Here is a 17,996-nt window from a genome sequence, read left to right as displayed (position 1 = left end):
ATAATCTACAGTGGATGATATGTGAATTTCTTTCAGTGGCTCTTTTCACGTGGCTGATCTGACCAGTCTCTGTCTCTTCTTCCCATTCCCTCCTCCTTAGTGTGCGGTCAGCCCTCCCGCTCTCTGCCAAACCTGGTCAAGAGAATCATCGGGGGCCGGAATGCTGAGCCCGGCCTCTTTCCATGGCAGGCCCTGATAGTGGTGGAGGACACCTCGAGAGTGCCAAATGACAAGTGGTTTGGGAGTGGGGCCCTGCTCTCTGAGTCCTGGATCCTCACAGCAGCCCACGTGCTGCGCTCCCAGCGAAGAGACAACACAGTGACACCGGTTTCCAAGGAGCATGTCACCGTCTACCTGGGCCTGCATGATGTGCGGGACAAATCGGGGGCTGTCAACAGCTCAGCTGCACAAGTGGTGCTCCACCCTGACTTCAATATCCAGAACTACAACCATGACATAGCTCTGGTGCAGCTACGGGAGCCTGTGCCCCTTGGACCCCACGTCATGCCCATTTGCCTGCCAAGTCCTGAGCCTGAAGGCCCAGAGCCCCATATGCTGGGCTTGGTAGCTGGCTGGGGTATCTCCAATCCCAATGTGACAGTGGACGAAATCATCAGCAGTGGCACACGGACCTTGTCAGATGTCCTGCAGTATGTCAAGTTACCTGTGGTACCATATGCTGAATGTAAAACCAGCTACGAGTCCCGGTCAGGGAACTACAGCGTCACAGAGAACATGTTCTGTGCTGGCTACTACGAGGGCGGCAAGGACACGTGCCTCGGAGATAGCGGTGGGGCCTTTGTCATTCTGGATGACTTGAGCCAGCGCTGGGTGGCCCAAGGCCTGGTGTCCTGGGGGGGGCCTGAAGAATGTGGCAGCAAGCAGGTCTATGGGGTCTACACAAAGGTCTCCAACTATGTGGACTGGCTGTGGGAACAGATGGGCTCCCCACAAGGTCTGGGGGACCTCCAAGTGGAACGGTGAGCCAACTAACTTCTTCAGGGCCTACCTGCCCTCCCCTAGCCTGAGTGAGGCTATACACACACTTCCAATGGCACACTCCATGTTACTTACCAGACCAAATGGAATGGAACACACTGTTCCCATCCTCACTAGACAGCCCCTAGGGCTCTGAGAGGCAGCAGTGTGGTACGGGGAAAGGCTGCACGCAAGAGGCCTAAGTCCATGGCCCTGAGCAAGCCCCTTCCCCTCTATAGACCTCACTCTCCCCAGCAGTACAATGAGGGGGCTAGACCTCTGGCCAATCCCAGCACTCCTCTCCAGGAGTGCTTGACCTTGGTGGCCTTATGCACTCCTACTCACTTATCAAACCTTTCCGTCCCACTGTTAGTGTGCCGTACATGGACCTGATTGTTAGACAATCTTTCCTTATGTTGAGCTGAACACTGAGTCCATATATTTTCCCAGATTGGCCCTTGGCACAGACAAGTCTAGTCCCTTCTTGGGGGAAAGTGCTTAGGCTTTAGGAGACAGGGATCAGACCCCCAAAACCTGGGATCTAGTCTCCTAGTGGAATGTCTTGGGATACTTTTGGATTTCTACCAAAATACCTTGGATTTCTCTCCCAAAAGCTTCTTGTAGTCCAAGCCTCATCCCTGTGTTCTCTAGTAAAGGAAATCTCTCTATTAAAGGAAAAAGAGAAAGCTGGGAAGGTTTATGGTGACTAGGGGGAAGAGACTATCAGTGGGAGGTTCCTCATCCCTGATAAATTCCTATTGTCAATTTTGAACACATCATTTAGACTCATATATCACTCTCCAATACCAGCTGACAACATGGGTGTCTACACCTGCCACTCCAGACAAGTAGGAAGCAAGCTTCCAACTTTGAAGTGTATCATCTGAAAAGACAACCTGAACCCCAGCCTCAGACACAGAGACTCAACTGGATCCTTGAAAAAAGAGAAGGCCCACACCATGCCCCACTGTGTTTCTAGGCAGGAAAATGGAAGAAGGAGTGGGTTCAAGACATTGGAAGTAACCTGACCCAGCATACTTGTAGTCTGAGCTCTTCAGAGAACCCACCCGGCATGGATGTTCAGAGTGACCCACTCCTCATGATTCCAGAAGTGAGAAAAGGGAAACAGAGACTTGCCCATGAAAGGCAATGAAAAGAGACACAGCCCAGAGTGCTGGGTTCCAGCCTCAGCTCTGCCCCGAGCTGGCTTTATAACCTCTCACAAATCACACTCCCTTTGTGTAGGCCTGTTTCCCCATCTCTAAAAAGAAGACATTAGATCTCCTTCAGGGTCCTTCTATCTCTAGCATTCAGTCTTCTGATTGCCAGCAGCCTCTCTCTAGCCCTCACAGGCTGATTGTGTTCCTCCTCCCCAGAGCTTGCTCTTCTGGGGACTCTCCATCAGAGAAAGGCAGCCCCTGAGAGGGATTCCAAGAGAATGATTGGAAAGTGTCCACTTTTCGGTTCATGAAAGCACACTCCTTTGTCTATGAACAGTGCATGTAGAGGATACTGTATTTTGCATACTTTATATCATAAGCTTCACTACTCTGCAAGGCGCGTCTATGCTCTGTTTCTCTTGTCAGGGATCTAAAGTGGAAATAAACTCTCTGTGGATAGCCAATAGACTTCATTCTGGGGTTTGATTGTTGTTGGTGCTTGTTTATTTTGACTTTTGAAAAAAAAAAGATTTTATTTATTCATTCATGAGAGACACAGATAAAGAGGCAGAGACACAGACAGAGAAGAAGCAGGTTCCACGCAGGGAGCCCAGTGTAGGACTCGATCCCGGGACTCCAGGACCATGCCCTGGGCCGAAGGCAGGTGCCAAACCGCTGAGCCACCCAGGGATCACTATTTTGACTTTTTGAAGAGAAACTGGCCCCTTGTTAAGCTACTATCTCTCCCATTACAGAAAAGTCACAAATGTTGTCATCTGGGCATCATCCAAGAAAGGGTAATGAGGAATGGAGTCTATTATGGACATGTGTCCCCCTAAGCTACATGCACCTTACTGAAGTGCCTGCCATTTCAGCCAAGTCCTTGACTTCAAAGAGCCCAAACAAGCATGCAAGGCAGTGTCCCATGCATTTAGGTCTCACACAGGTGAAAGCAGTGAAGTGTCATAAGAGGAGTAGAGGTTGTGGCAGCGCAGGGGCTTAAAGGTGAGAGAGAGGCACAGGACTGAAGGGGATCTCAAGAGCTTTGCAGAGAGGCTGCAGAGAATGTACCAGGAGACAGGAGAGAAGCCAGGGTGGATGAATCAAGCAGGGAAGCGTGCATAAGTGGAGCAGGAGCAGTGGAGAATCGGGGCGAATGGAAAGAGTCTTGAAGGCCATACTATGTTCACGCTCTGTCCTGTAACCAGTGATTCTCTAATTGGGAGTATATCACAATCCCCTGGAATGTTCATTAGAAATGCAGATTCCTGGGTCTCATCCACAGGGAATTCTGAATGGGCAGACCTGAAGATGGGCAGCAGGATGTGAGAAGTGGGGGAAAGCTGCTGCAGGCACTCTGGAGAGATGATGAGAACCCACCAGACTTAGGGCTAAGGGGGAGTGGGCACAGGGGGAGTTTAAAACATCCAAGTAGTGCATTCAGCAGAGCTTGGTGTATAGACATCATATGAAAGGGTGCAGGTGTGGGGAGGCGAGGGGAGCTGGTGGTGCACAGCTAACCTGTTAGTGAGGCCTCTCCATGGATGTACTCGTGGTTTACCTTTGTTTGGGGTTTGTATTATCATTGAAACATCATGTTTTTTACACTATTGAAAACTAAAAGAATCCCAAATTATGCTTGACATAAAACGTCAGCTGGTCTTGAGGATTAGCCTGTCTTATGTCTTGAGTTTTACTATGTTTCAGATTTTTCCTTTCTAGATATTAGGATTTTGTGTAAAGATGTATGGAGACACTGAGGTACCATGAGGCTACATGGCTACATGGAAAGCACCCTATGACATGGGATGGAGGAAATATATTACTCTCTGCTTCTCTGGTGATTTTTTTACCAGCTTAGAGGCTGATTGAATATGGAGGTTGAAGGAAACAGAGGCAACAGGGATGCAATCTATGTGGGCATTCTCAGACATCTGGAATGTCAGAGGGGAGAAGGTCATGAGCAATCCAGGGGGAGATGTAAGGAAGGAATAAGCAAGAAGGGAATCGCTCAGAGGACAGGGAAGTTCAGAGACATGGATTTGAAATCAGGGTATGCTAGAGGTGGTAGGGTGGCACAGGAGAAGACTGGTAGTATCTACCAAAAGTGTGCAGAAGAGAAGGCCAAGTACTGTTCAAGGGTATTTCAGCATGGAAGGCATGGAGAGAAGAGAAACCCCAGGAAGGAGACCAAAAAGAAAGGTCAGAAACACAGGAAGAGAAGTGCTCAGAAGCCAAGGAGGGAGCATCAGGAGGGCTTAAGTAGTCAAGAGTGCCAATGCCTGGACACTCTGAAGAATAGTCCTCTGTCAGGACATTCCCCAGGGACAAGAATCCAGCCTCTACTGTCAACTCTGAGAGGATCCAGGAAGCAGGCCGCCTGCTGTGTTTAAAGTCTCCAGCTCTCCCTCCCTCTCTTCTCCTCCTCCTCCTCTCCCTCCTCCTCCTCCTTTCTTCTTCCCTCCTCTTCTTCCCCCCTTCCCCTCCTCTTCCCTTTCTTCCCCCTCCTCTTCCCCCTTCTTCTTTCTTCTCCCCTCCTCCCTCTCCTCCTCTCACTCTTTCTCCCACTTTCTTCTCTCTCTTCCCTCTCTCCCTCCCTCTCTCCTTTCCCCACTTTGTCTCCAGACTTCTCCTAGGTTTTGTCTCTCTCTTGAAGCAGGAAACTATCCTTACATCCTCCTTTCTCTATGACTTAATATAAAAATCATGTGATTATATGCTTAGTTCTCTGGGTTTTGGCTCCTTGAAACATACAAATCTTTTACCACAATCCCTGACTCTTCAAAAAAAAAATGTGCACTTCCAACTTTGGTTTCTGCTTTGCTCTTTCAAAACTTAAATTTGCATCCAGCCTCACCTAAAACAATGGATACTCCAGCTTTAATAATAGGGAGCCAGAGGGCAAGGGGGAATTCCTGGAGATGAAGAATACATGAGAGAAAATTTCAAATAGTATCTTCCTACACATGTAAATATCACTGTTGATGTCCCACGTATGGGCCCAGAGCCATTCTACCTCCATCTATGATTGTGGATCTATTAAATACCCAAATAGCTACTTTATTTCCAAGTGTGTGCAGAGCCGGCACTTCCTTCTTCCAAATCCACTTCCAAAGGAGAGGGAAGGATGTGGAGATTGAGTGTCAACTCCTCTTTCCAGAAGCTTGGCTATGGAAGGGAGGAGAGGGAGAGACTACAGAATGGATGAGAAGCCAGAAAAGTGAAAGCATGGCATTTAGGGTAAGAAGACTTGGCTATGTTTTAAAGGTGTAGGCAAAGGAGAGATTCAAGATACTGCAGAGGGGTGAGAATCCCCCAAGCCAGGTCCCCAGGAATGTGAAACTGAGGAGATCCAGAGTCCAGAATTACTTCTGAAGAGAAAAAAGTTTACAGAGGGGGCAGATGGAGAGAGGATGCTTGAGGGAGTTCCAATCCAGTGGGCTCTGAGATTCTACTGAGAATGGGTACAGGACACTAGCAGGCAGTGGCCAAGGGCATGTAGAATGAAGCTACTAGGAGATGCTAAAGATGCATCCTTGCCCCACTCAGCAGCTTGGTGATAGCTACAAAGAAAGCAGATGGCTACCTGGATCCAGCTTAGGTTATGAGTGCTCTGGGAAGTCACATAGGTAAGAGTTAGTGGTCCTGGCCAGGGTAAGAAAAGCTCAGAAGTCAGGAGGCCTAGAATTAAAGCCTCACCACTAACTCATACGGTAACTTTTGGCAAGTTAATCCTTTCGTAGGGCCTCAGTTTCCTTAGCTGTACAATGAGAGGGATGAACTAGATGGTCTCCAAAGGCTGTTCAGCTATAAGGTGCTGTGTGTCAGTGGAAACAAGATGGAGCAGGAAGACACTTGTAGGGGTCTTCAACCCCCCAAGACCCTGAAGAAGGACTTCTCTGTGGGTAGAGCATGAAAATTCTTTACTAGTCAGGACTTTTTCATTCATATGAAAGAAACCCAATACAAACAGCTTACGGAAGGGAGAGAGAGAGAGAGGATTATAGGCTCACATAGCTGAAAAGCCCATATCACAAGGCTTCAGGATGGTTAGATCAAGGAGTTCAAATATCAGGATACAATCTCCCTCTTGCTTCACTCTTCATCACCGAGACCCACTTTTTTCAACTAGTAGCATCATTCTCAGAAGACTCCCCATGAAGTGATCATTGACAGATCTTGGCTTATCGTCACCAGTTTAGCAACCCAAACAGAGAAACACCTTCTCTTTTCTAATATGTTTAGCAAAGCTCCCAAGGCAGACCTTCAGTGGGCTGCCTGGGGTTACATTCCCATCTCTGAGCAATTGTTGTCCCCAAGGATGAGGATTTAATTTATCAGGTCTCAGTCACTTTCCTACCTCTAGAATCAGAGGTAAGATCATTCCACCTCAGGACATAAGGACTAAGAATGGAGGAAGAGTGGATCCCAGAAAAAAATTGGGGTGCTGTTACTTAAAAGAGCAATGAATGCTGAGAAGAAATCAAAAATAATAGATGTTTCTAAGAGAGGGTACTGAGCTGGTAGCTCTGGCAAAGAGCAAGACAAACCAGAGTGTGATCTGTCCCTCCGTCCTTTGACTGCAGTGTGTGGGGTCCCCAAGTTCTCCCGGAAGCTGATGGCCAGGATCTTCAATGGACGCCCAGTCCAGAAAGGAACCACCCCCTGGATTGCCATGCTGTCATACCCAAATGAGCAGCCCTTCTGTGGGGGGTCCCTTCTAGGTAAGGAGATATGGAAAGGATGGGGAACCCAGGATTAGCGGGCAGGGAGAAAGCCAAAGAATACAACCATCTTCTTTGAGACTGACCAAGATTTCTTCATCCAGAATCACTCTCCACACTAGTAGTGAGATCCAGAAGGACAGTGTGGTAGGAAGAGCCCTTACGTGGAGCTAGAAGACATGTGTTTCTGCTCTAGTTGCTCCTTCATCAACAAACATGTATGAAATCCTGGTCAGTCTCGGGCACTGGGAAGGACTAAGTTGAGGAATTAGACCCTGAAACATTGATTACAAGGCACTTACATGAGGCTCAAAGTCAAGGTGTACCAAGGCTGTAGGACCAGAGAGAACCAGAAAACTCACCCTGGAGAAGTCAGGGAAGAGACACTTATAAAAGCCCTGAATAACCATCTAAGGAATTTAAATCTATCCTGAAGGCTGCTGCAGATCTATAAGGATGTTCTCCCCAGGGGCAACAACAGGTTCCAAAGAGAGTAAATCCTAAAGCCAGGATTTCAGTGAGGTGGCTATTGCAATTGTGGAGAGGGAAGTCATTAACCTCAGAATAAGGACAGGGGACAAGGGATGGCAGTAAGGTAGATTCAAAAGCATTAGGAAATAAGATTGTCAGCATTTTGCAATGGAGAGAGTGTGGGTGGGAGTGGGAGCGAGGGTGGGAAAGAAATGGCTGATGGCTCTTCCTGCCACAGTTTGGCCCTGATGATCAAAGGGCCATCCAAGTTCTGACATCATAGGAAAAATTAATAGCAACCTAGAGCCCCTGGACAGTTCTTGGTCTCATTTCATCACAGAGGAAGAAGGCCACATGCATCCACATCTGTCTGGGCAGCCCCCAGACTGCCAGCCTCACCTCTCACTGACTGCCCTCCCCAGCAGTGGAGTCAGGTGAGGACAGCCCCAAGCTAGATCAGTGCTTTTCAAACTTCAATGTGAATAGGGATTACTTGAGGGTCTTGTTAAAATCGTCAGATTTTACTACTGAATACAGATTCTATTTCGGTAGATCTGAGGTAGAGCCTGAGACTCTGCATTTCTAAAAAGTTCCCAAGTGAGGCTGCTCCTGCTGGCCCAGGGACTACAAGTCCTGAAGGGTGGCCAGTAAGCCCAAGGTTTTCTGTGGACCCACGTTGGGCTGTCTGGAGCTCCCCAAGCCCACAGGTTTAAGGGAGCCCTAAAACCCTGTTTAAGATGTTCAGTCTTGGCCTCTTGGTTAGAATAGGCAGATGAAATCACAGATTTAACTCCTCACCTTCAGATTAGGGTCATATGAGTGTCTGATGTGGGGCTCTGAAATGCAATGGAAAGGAATACTGTGCAGTAGTCTGAAGCAATGGGAGGCGGGACAGGGCAATGCACAGCAGTTCATATGTTTAATTCTGTTCTCAGGCTCTAGCTGGATCGTGACTGCAGCTCACTGCCTCCACCAGTCACTCGATTCAGAATACCCAGCCCTACATGACTCAGACCTGCTCAGACCTTCTGACTTCAAAGTCATCATGGGTGAGAGAGGGGCAGCCTGAAGTCAGTAGTGATTCTGGGCATGAGGTGTGTCCACTCACTCGTTTATCAGGGCAGGACCCTTGGGATGAAGAATGAACCGGAGTTGAGGGGCCTGAGTCCAAGCCCAAGGCTATGATTTTCAGGCGGCAAGACCACGAGCAAGTCACTGAAGTCTAGGCTTCCGTTTCTATAATAGTAAAATAAAAGCCCAGTCTAGATAATTCTAAAGACACATCAGACCTCTATGAATCCATGGTTTCAAGTAAGTCATCCCCAGACAATCCAAGCTTACCTTCTCTTTTATGAAATCTAGACCATCAGCTGATTCAGTTTGATTCAGCATGTACCTTTGGTTCGGCCTACTGACACTAGGCCAGGATCTAAGAACATACTATAATTAAGACCTAGTCCCTGCCCCCAAGGAACTTACAGCTTAATAAAGGAATAAAATATGATCACAGAGACCTCTAGGATTATCAGATAGGAAGCAGTAAGTTCTATAGGAGAGGAACAGATAAGGTGCCATTGGGAATTCACAAGAAAGAGACTTCTAACTGAAGAATCTGACTCAGGAATCAGAAAGGTTTCGTGGAGGAGGGAACACATGACCCAGGCACTGAAATGTAATGATATGGTTTGAACACATGGCAATGAGCATCAGAATGAGTATTATAAGGCAATGGGATCAGCTCAAGAAGAAAGACAGAGGTGGGAACCCATGGGAATACTTGGGGAAGGGCACGTAGGGTGGGATGGTTAGGAAAAGGGGAGCGAGGGGAAGCAAAGGGACAAGGCTGAAAACAGCCTGGATGGGACAAGGGGCAATAGGGAACAAGGGGTGATCTCACCTTCCGTGCCTGCATTATCCCCATGCCTCATATGCCTTCTCTTACCCAGGCAAGCATTGGAGGCGCCGGTCAGATGGGAATGAACAGCATCTCAGGGTCAAACGCATCTTCCTCCATCCTCTGTATGACCCCAACACATTTGAGAATGACGTGGCTCTGGTGGAGCTGTTGGAGAGCCCGGTGCTGAATGACTTTGTGATGCCCATCTGTCTGCCTGAGGAGCCCCCAGAGGAAGGTACTCTGCCCCACCCGCCCTCATCCCACGTCTGCAGAGCAGCAGGTGCCTCCACAGGGACTTCTCCAGCACTGGTGAGGCTCTGGTGCCAACTGAGCCAGCTGACAGTGTCTGCGTGATCCCGCAGCTGCCTCCCCTCAAAGAGCTAGGTCAGAACTAGTTAAAGGCAGTGCACAGTAGAGATGAGGCTTGGTCAGTGCTGTCAATACTGAATGAGTCAGGGTCCAGATGAGAAAACAGAGACTAGACTAGTTATTGCAAGAGAGAGAATTTAATACAGGGCATTGGAGGACTAGGGCGATAAAGGGGATGCTAACATAATGCATAGCACCCGCAGGAAAGAACCACCTCTCCTGGAGCTAGGGGGACACAGGGGAAGAGGATGGAGTCACAGAATCTAGAAATTAGAAAAGGGACTCAGAAGCCTGCAGAGGGGCCCCATGCTAATATGCTGGGGGAATAGCTGGGACTCGGCCCCAGGGCTACGGCAATGCCAAAAGGAACAGCAAACCTTCCTGGAAACGCCTCCTATTTTGGGGACCCCCCCTCCCTGATGAAGCAGAACTGCTACTGCAGAGTCTCGTCTGCAGCATCACAAAGCAGAGCAAAAGAGTACGTTTGGAGATGAGGGACAATAGCTAAATCACCAGCACAGGTTCAAAACCCCATGAACTGCCACTTCCCAATTGGGTGATGTGGAGGCAGTGTTCAAACCTCAAGTCCTTTACCTGTACACTGAGGATAACACCCCATAGGGTGGCTGTGATATTTAAGTAAAATAATATACTCAAATATATCAGCTTCCTTTTCATCTTGTTCTAAATTCAGCGGTGCTGTGTTGGAGCTAACCTTCTTGTGTTCAAACAAGTTACAAAAAATGGCTCAATAGAACCAAGCCAATAAGAAAGGCAAAGGTATGGTTCTAATTTATCAGGTGCTATGTGCCCACCATATGCCAGTTGTTGCTCTACTTTCATTAATTTATTTACTATGTATAAAAGCCTTGTGAAAAACGATACTGTAGTCCCATTTTCCAGATCAGAAAACTGAGGCCTAGCAACATGAAGCGACTTACCCAAGATACAACTTGGAAGAAGCATAGCTGGGGCTAGAAGCCAGGTTTACCTACTTTAACATTCAATGCTGTTTTCAATAGCCAGACTCTTTTTCCCATGAAGAAATGATTGCTCTATCAGTGCTCAACCCAATTCCACATTGTCCCAACAGTTGCCAACTTCACAGACTTCTAGGATATCTAAAAGGATATCTTCTTTAGCTGGAAGAAGGTTTTAGAGAATATCAAATCCAGCCTCTTCTTTTCTGTTTCATGGACAGGGAAGCAAAGGCTCAGCAAAGGAGGCAGGAGTGGGGCCTCACCAAAGCAGCACAGCACATTGTGAACTAAGCTGAACCTTTACATTTTTCACAATTACTGACTGGGCACCTCCTATGTGCCAGCACTACCAGTAGGCGCGGGGATACAGCAGTGGTGGGATAGCTGAGACTCCTCCCTTCGTGGAGCCTAGGTTCTGTGCTGGAGGGGAGTGCGAGGTAACGGACAACAAATCAACCTAGAAACAAAAGTCCAAACCTCTGTTGCAGGTAAGGTCCAGCCCAGCGGTCCTCCTCCCACCATGCTGCCTTTCTCTCAGTGGAGGGGTGAGATTTCGTCCTTCCTTCACAGGCAGAGAGTGATGGAGCAAGATGCAACCCTCTGAAAACCCCACAGATGGCCACTCTTCTCTCACTGTGTCTTCTTTCCTCCAGGGGCCATTGTCATCGTCAGTGGCTGGGGGAAGCAGTTCTTGCAAAGGTTCCCAGAGACCCTGATGGAGGTGAAGTTCAATTTATGTCCTATAGAGAGTGATGTGTCTGCCCTGCATCCACCCTCTTGCTCCATGTTGCTTCTCAGGGATTCAGAGTCTTGGGCATGGGGGGTGGGTGAAAGAGAGACACCAGGGGCCCCATCTCACCTCCAAAGATCACTGGGACTTTGAATCCCAACAAGCTTGGTCTGCTCAACATGGGTCTCTATCTCTAAACATTTTCCAATGTTTCTATAGTATATTAAAGGCTCAGGTGATGGAAATTCTTCCAAAAAACAGCAGGCTTGGCTGCCCCAGAAGGTGATCCATCTGTATACCAGAAGGATTCACATACTGGAGTAACCAAGAATGAGCTAAAGAATGGCCTCCTGAGAGCTACAGTTCTCGCAGTAACGAACTTGATGGTTGCACTTACAAGTTCACATTTACATCATTTCATAAAGGAATACTGCACTAGAAGTAAGGAGCCGTGGCTCCAAGTACTGGCTCCTACAAACTTGCTGGGTGATCTTAAGTCCTTTGTCTCTCTAGAGCCTTGTATAGTATCTCAAGCTGCAAAGTTAGGGGTGATGCTAGCTAGGTGTCCCCCAAGAGCTGCCTGGCTCTGACATGACTGGGGTTGGTAACTGTCACAGCTAATTTCTGCATCCTTCAACATGTTATTTTCACATACTTTAAAATTTGGGATTTGTGACAACCATTCACCCCTCCCTTCATTAGCTCCCAGGTATTTACTTGGTGCCTTCCATGTACCAGACCTTGTGCTAGCCACTAGGTATCTAGGTATGCTGGGAGAGGGGGTGACACACTGGGTCCCCGGCCTCCTTGTGCTGCTAGTCAAGTGAGAAGGACAAAAGGAGTCAGCAACATGATAAATGTGATGAGGAAGAAGTGCGGGAAGCTCCAAAATATATAGCAGGAAATCCAACCTCGTCTTCGGGTCCAGAAGGACTCCCCAAAGGAAATGACACTTGATCAGTTCCTGAACGATAAACAGAGGTGAAGCCGGCACTTGGTGGTTTGCTGAGGATATGTGCTCATGACCACCCTGCCCTGACTCTCTCCTCCCACCTATCTGGGAAGGCCGTGGTCCAGGAGGGACCTAAAGGGTGAGATTCAACAGAAGCTAAACTTTTGGGGCATGTGATTCATTCAGTTCTTGGTTTGGGTAAATGAGACTCATGTGTTTCCCCATTTTGTTCCAGACTTCTACTCTGACATTTACCCCCAGGCCCCAAGAGCAATAATAATCACAATGTCTTTATATATAAAAAATATATATATTTTTTCCCTGAGTATTGACTATATCCCAAGCTATGTAAGTAGAAGTGTCTAAAAGCTCATACTATAGTGAGGGAGAAAGTAAGTAAATGCCTGCTGTAAGGTGAGCAGAGTAACCCCTACGGCACTTAACATTTCTACAGCGCTGGTAGTTCACAAAGCATCTCTCAGTCATCTCCTCTGTACCATTGCATGTGTTTAGTATGTCAAATATTGTGACTTCCATTCTTCAGATGAGGAAGCAGTCTCAGAGGTCTAAAAGGCAGTAATTACACTAAGTGCCACAGGTCCTGCAACCAGCATTTGTAGGAATGTGGGGAAAGAAGACTGACCATAGGTTTTGTATACATTTCCACATTTGAAATCATGAATGTGCTTGGCAAATACTACCTCCATTCTACAAATGAGAACAGAGGCCCAGAGAAGGCAAAAAACCTACTCAAGGTCACACCGCAAGTTCATAACTGAGACTGTAGCCCACTATGGATCTCCTGACTCTTTAGTGTTTCTTCACCTGTACCATAGGGTACTTTCTGAGACCAGGTCTAAGGAGCCAGTTCTAGGGGTGTCAGAGCAGAGGGACTCCTCAGCCAGGGGTGGAGATAAATGGTAACCTTATGTTCCAGATCGAAATCCCAATTGTGGACCACCACACCTGCCAAGAGGCCTATGCCCCTCTGAGGAAGAAAGTGACCAGGGACATGATCTGTGCTGGAGAGAAGGAAGGTAAGTCAAGAAAGAAGGTACCTGGGTGGCTCAATGGCTGAGCATCTGCCTTTGGCTCAGGGCATGATCCCGGGGTCCTAGGATGGAGTCCCACATCACGCTCCATGCAGGGAGCTTGCTTCTCACTTTGCCTGTGTCTTCCCACCACCCCCCCACCCCCCACCACCCCACCCTCTGTCTCTCATGAATAAATAAGTAAATAAAATTTTTTTAAAAAGAGAGAGAAAGGCGTACAACAGGGCACCACTGGCAAGCAATGGAAAGGCTGGAGACCCTCCAGTCTGGAGGGCTGAATGAAGGAGGAGTCAGAGGAGAGGAAGGAGGAAGGTCAGAGAGGAAGGATTCCACCGGGAATTCCCCTGCATCAGAGAAAGGAGCGCTAAGGAATTCCCATCATTCCCTTCTCCAAATCCGAGTTTTTCCCTCTGAAAGAAAAGTCCCGAACCTGCCCGCACTTTATGAAATTGCTGAGCTCTGAGGAGGCTGGACCGAACCACTCTCAGCCCAGGTTTGGGACACATGGTCTATTGCTCCCCCTCGCGTCCGATTCTCTAAACTACAAGTCAGGTGTAGGGAAAAGGAGGTTCCTTTGGATTTGGGGCTAAGAAAGGGAAAATTTAACCCGCATCTCCTTTTCGTCTAGGGGGGAAGGATGCCTGTGCCGGTGACTCTGGAGGCCCCATGGTGACCCTGGACAGGGAGAGAGGCCAATGGTACCTGGTGGGCACAGTGTCCTGGGGCGAGGACTGTGGAAAGAAGGACCGCTATGGGGTATATTCCTACATCTACCACAATAAGGACTGGATCCAGAGGGTCACCAGGATGAGGAACTGAATTCAATTCCCCACCCCTCACACCATCATCCATGGTCAATCAGCAGCACAGGATAATTCTCTGATGCAGGCCGTCCCTCACCCTGACCCACTTCATTTAGCCCATCTTCACTGGCCAATAAGGGGGGCATCTCAGCCCACCCAGTAGCTGAGTGATCAGCACGTAAGGCTGAATCCAGGCCCAGTGACTTACTAGCTTTGCATCACTGGGCAAGTGACTTTACCTCTGAACCCCCTTCTTCCTCCATATTATGGAAATGGCATATCTTACCTACCTCGTAAACGTCTGATGAGGATCAAATTAATTAATATATACATGGTACTTACCACAGTACAGACATAACCTAATGCTCAATAAACATGACTTAGCAAAAAGTCATTGTGTTTACAAGGCAGACGAAGTTCTTACAAATTCCACTGGGTCTTAGGGCTGATCAGTATGCACCCTTCCCCTCAACCTTGACCATCTCCTTCATCTGCCTGCAAATATCCTATGCTTCTTTGCCATCATGCACTTTTTTTTTCCTGTCCCAATCCCCGTTCTCATAAAAAAGCAGAGACAAAATTCTTTGTCCTAGAGCATGTGCCATAGCAACATGCTTATGAATGTGAGCTGGACACCAAACTGTGAGAGTGTCTGAGAGAAGCAGGATGAGAATGAGGGAGGGACCAGGAACAGTGGCTAGGAAGTCAGATGCCAGGTTCTAGAACTAGCTCTGCTCTCAGCTCCCCTGTGACTCTATGCAAGACAGTCTAGAATCCAACAAAGACATTTTGTCCTGATGAGATGAGTAAAGTATAAGTAACCAAAGGACAAAAATTACCTTAAGGTTCGATAGGGCTTTGCTGCAGACCCAATACTGCATCTGCTGCAATGCTCACCCCACCCCCACTCTGTCCACCAGGCCCTGGTTCCCAAGAGTTTAGCCCAGCAAAGTGTTAGTCAAGGCAACTTCCCTCATTCCTAGGCAGAGCATCTGCTCCTTCCCTTTCTGGGAACCTGGGAACCAGGGCCCTGCACTCTCCTCCTTATGTCCTCAGCTGACTCCACTGATTCTTCACTTCTGTCCCTCACCCTTAATGCCACAGCCCTGCAGGGTCATAAGCATTTCCCAAGCAGAGTGCCTCTTCCCTCCTAAAGCCACCTCCTCTCTCAGGAAGCTTCCAGAGACCTTATCCCTTCCAGAGCTCTAAGATTTAGACCCTTCAAGAGATCAGAAGCCCCAAGTTCCTGTCCTCTGTTCTGTCAAAATCAGTCTTCATGGGACAGTTCAGTCCTTTACCTTCACTACAGCTAGGGGAATCATTCAGGATCTCTTGCTGGAAGAGGGGTGAGGGGTGAGAACTCATGGACTAAGGCATAGTCTAAATGCTCAGGGATAGCTATTGACATCCTGCTTCTGGTTCCATGAGTAAGACATCGAACCTCTTGGTGCCCTACAGTCTGTGGTGTAGAGGAAAGATGATAGTAGGTGCCCAGCTTCACCAGATATATGTCAAGCAAGCTGGAGCTCTATCTCAGACACCAAAGAATTGCAATGCAAAATTTTGGGGTTGCTCTAAGACATTCCAAAACCCCATTTCACAGCACTGCCTAGGTGCTCCCGTGTGATAGGCTGGGCTGACTACTATGGAGAATACCAAGATGAGGAAAGCATGGTCATGCCCTCCAGGGTCTCCTATAGAAAGAACTGACACATATGCAAGTGACTACCATGAACAGAATGAACTCTGCTAAGTGCTATCCTTGGGAGCAACATGGAGCCAAAAGAATGGCCACTCTGGTGTGGAAACATTGGAATAGGGGTCATCGGGAAGATATCCCAGGGGAGATGGTGTTGGTGCTAACCATTGAGAAGGGTGGGCATTTCCACAGGTAAAACAGGTGAAAGGAGAACAAGAGTAAATGTCCACTCAGGTTTTCCTCAGATTACACTAGTTTCTCTCACAAAAATGACATGTTTACTAGACCACTATTCTGATTCTGGGATCAGACCCAACATCTGAAAATCAGACAACTACAGGACTTCAATTTGTGTAAAAATCCTGACTTCTGGTTGCACCCAATTCATCTTGTTTATTTTCCCAACTACAGTTTTTTTTTTATTTTTTTTATTGGAGTTCAATTTGCCAACATATAGCATAACACCCAGTGCTCATCTACAATTTTATCCTTATTCTGAGGAAATGGCTAAATGCATTGTGGAACTTCAGCTCACCCTTGTCAGCAAGCATTTATTAGATATATCAGCCCTTGCAGTTCTGCAAAGGTTCAAGAAACCCAGATTTCTCAGAGTCATAGAATCACAGAGGCTTGGAGTGTCTATTAGGACCATCTTATCTAGAGGCAGGAAACTCATTACCTCCAAATGCAGCTCATCCCAACTTCAAAATGTGCTGCCTCTTAGATCGCCTATTCTATGCAATAAAAATCCACCTGCCTGGAATATAGTTTGTATATCTAAAGCTGTGATTCCATAACATGAATGTTGTTATTAGCAATAATGATCATGCCAATTTCATTGGCAACAGAAGCTATTGTTCTTGTGAGTAACTACACATTTGTTCCAATAAACATCTGCATTGAGTCAAAGCATTCTGTTTGGCTTGTATGTTTTTCATGCACTGATGATTCTGGTAAGTTGTGTTTTCATTTATCAACATTTCTCTGAATCTGATTAGTATCACTGTACCATGAAAAGAGATGGGAGGAAGATTGGATTGTCAATACAATAGCATGTCTTAGGGTTTTCAGATCAGTTCCAATTAAACACCTTGTCCTATTGTTCCTATCAATTACCTAAATACCCCAGGATGCCAATCTTTCAGCACCCAAGTTACATTTCTTTTTTTAAGAATTTATTTATTTATTCATGAGAGACACAAAGAAAGAGGCAGAGACAAACGCAGAGGGAAAAGCAGGTTCCCCATGGGGAGCCTAATGTGGAACTTGATCCTAGGACGCTGGGATCATGACCTGAGCCAAAGGCAGGGGTTCAACCACTGAGCCACCCAGGTGCTCCCCAAGTCACATTCCTTGATTGTCATCTATACTCAGAATAGAAAAAAAAACATATTTTTGGATCATGTGTTCAATTGTTTGGTTCAGAAAATATGGCACCGTGTCTATGAATGTCCTGTTCTAGATTGTAGTATGTACTTTTCTTTGCTATGAGTTAATCTTGTTCCCTGATGGCAAGAAATCAAAGAATCACCACCAACAAGAGGCCCTTCAAGCAAAGGTAACTAGGATCAGGGAGGGGAAACCTATAGCAATCATGTGACAGAAATGGTGGCCAATCTGGGTCTAGAAGAGGTGCTAAAACAAGAGACTTAGGTTCTAGTACAGCATAGGTTGACTTGACTCTCATCCACGTAATTTCTCCACCTAGTAACTGGCAGAAAAATCTTTGCCCCACCTCTGTCTGAGGGTTGTAGAATCAGATGAATTAGCAGATAAAAAAGAACTTTGGAAACTAAATGTAGCTCAAACATAAAAAGTTCTATGGGAAATAATCACTAACTTTTCTGAGCATTTACTATCTGACTGAGACCACACTAAGCCCTGACATAATTCTCATAATTCTAAAATCTAGCCTCACAAAAAAACTATTATTCTCCCATTTTGCAGGTGAGAAAACTGAAACTGAGGTTAAAAATGTGGCCTAACCTACAAACAGCAACACCCTAGTAACAACAAGCACACTAGTGTTCAGATTTTTGTTTCTAACACTAGTCTCCAAGAAAAGGAACAGGGCTCCTTAAAGAAATGGCTGATTTCAGGACTAGGGCAGAAAACATATAAGATGATCTTGGAATATCTTGGTCCAGAAAGTAAGACGATCACGCACAGTGATGGGGGTAT

The 17,996-nt window shown here is 47.0% G+C and overlaps 1 protein-coding gene across 6 annotated transcripts in view; it reads left to right on the top strand.

Annotated features, from left to right (window-relative positions):
* The window catches only part of MASP1 (mannan binding lectin serine peptidase 1), a 61,276-nt gene extending 44,552 nt beyond the window's left edge, over nt 1-16,724 (top strand). For 2 of the 6 annotated variants that reach the window (XM_038583658.1, XM_038583656.1), the window contains 3 exons: nt 101-980; nt 6,725-6,862; nt 8,269-8,382. In XM_038583658.1, coding sequence (XP_038439586.1) covers nt 101-980; nt 6,725-6,833 — 989 coding nt within the window. In that variant the 3' untranslated portion in view covers nt 6,834-6,862; nt 8,269-8,382. Of the gene's footprint in view, nt 1-100; nt 2,607-6,724; nt 6,863-8,268; nt 8,383-9,279; nt 9,466-11,232; nt 11,301-13,198; nt 13,299-13,941 lie in introns of those variants that run through there. The other 4 variants (XM_038583661.1, XM_038583660.1, XM_038583657.1 and 1 more) reach the window with 4 other exon arrangements.
* The last annotated feature ends 1,272 nt before the right edge of the window (nt 16,725-17,996 follow it).

Source organism: Canis lupus, chromosome 34, assembly GCF_011100685.1.
Source record: "Canis lupus familiaris isolate Mischka breed German Shepherd chromosome 34, alternate assembly UU_Cfam_GSD_1.0, whole genome shotgun sequence".
Classification (NCBI taxonomy): Eukaryota; Metazoa; Chordata; class Mammalia; order Carnivora; family Canidae; genus Canis; species Canis lupus.
The sequence above is the reverse complement of the archived record's forward strand: the minus strand, read 5'-3'. Positions and strand labels throughout refer to the sequence as shown.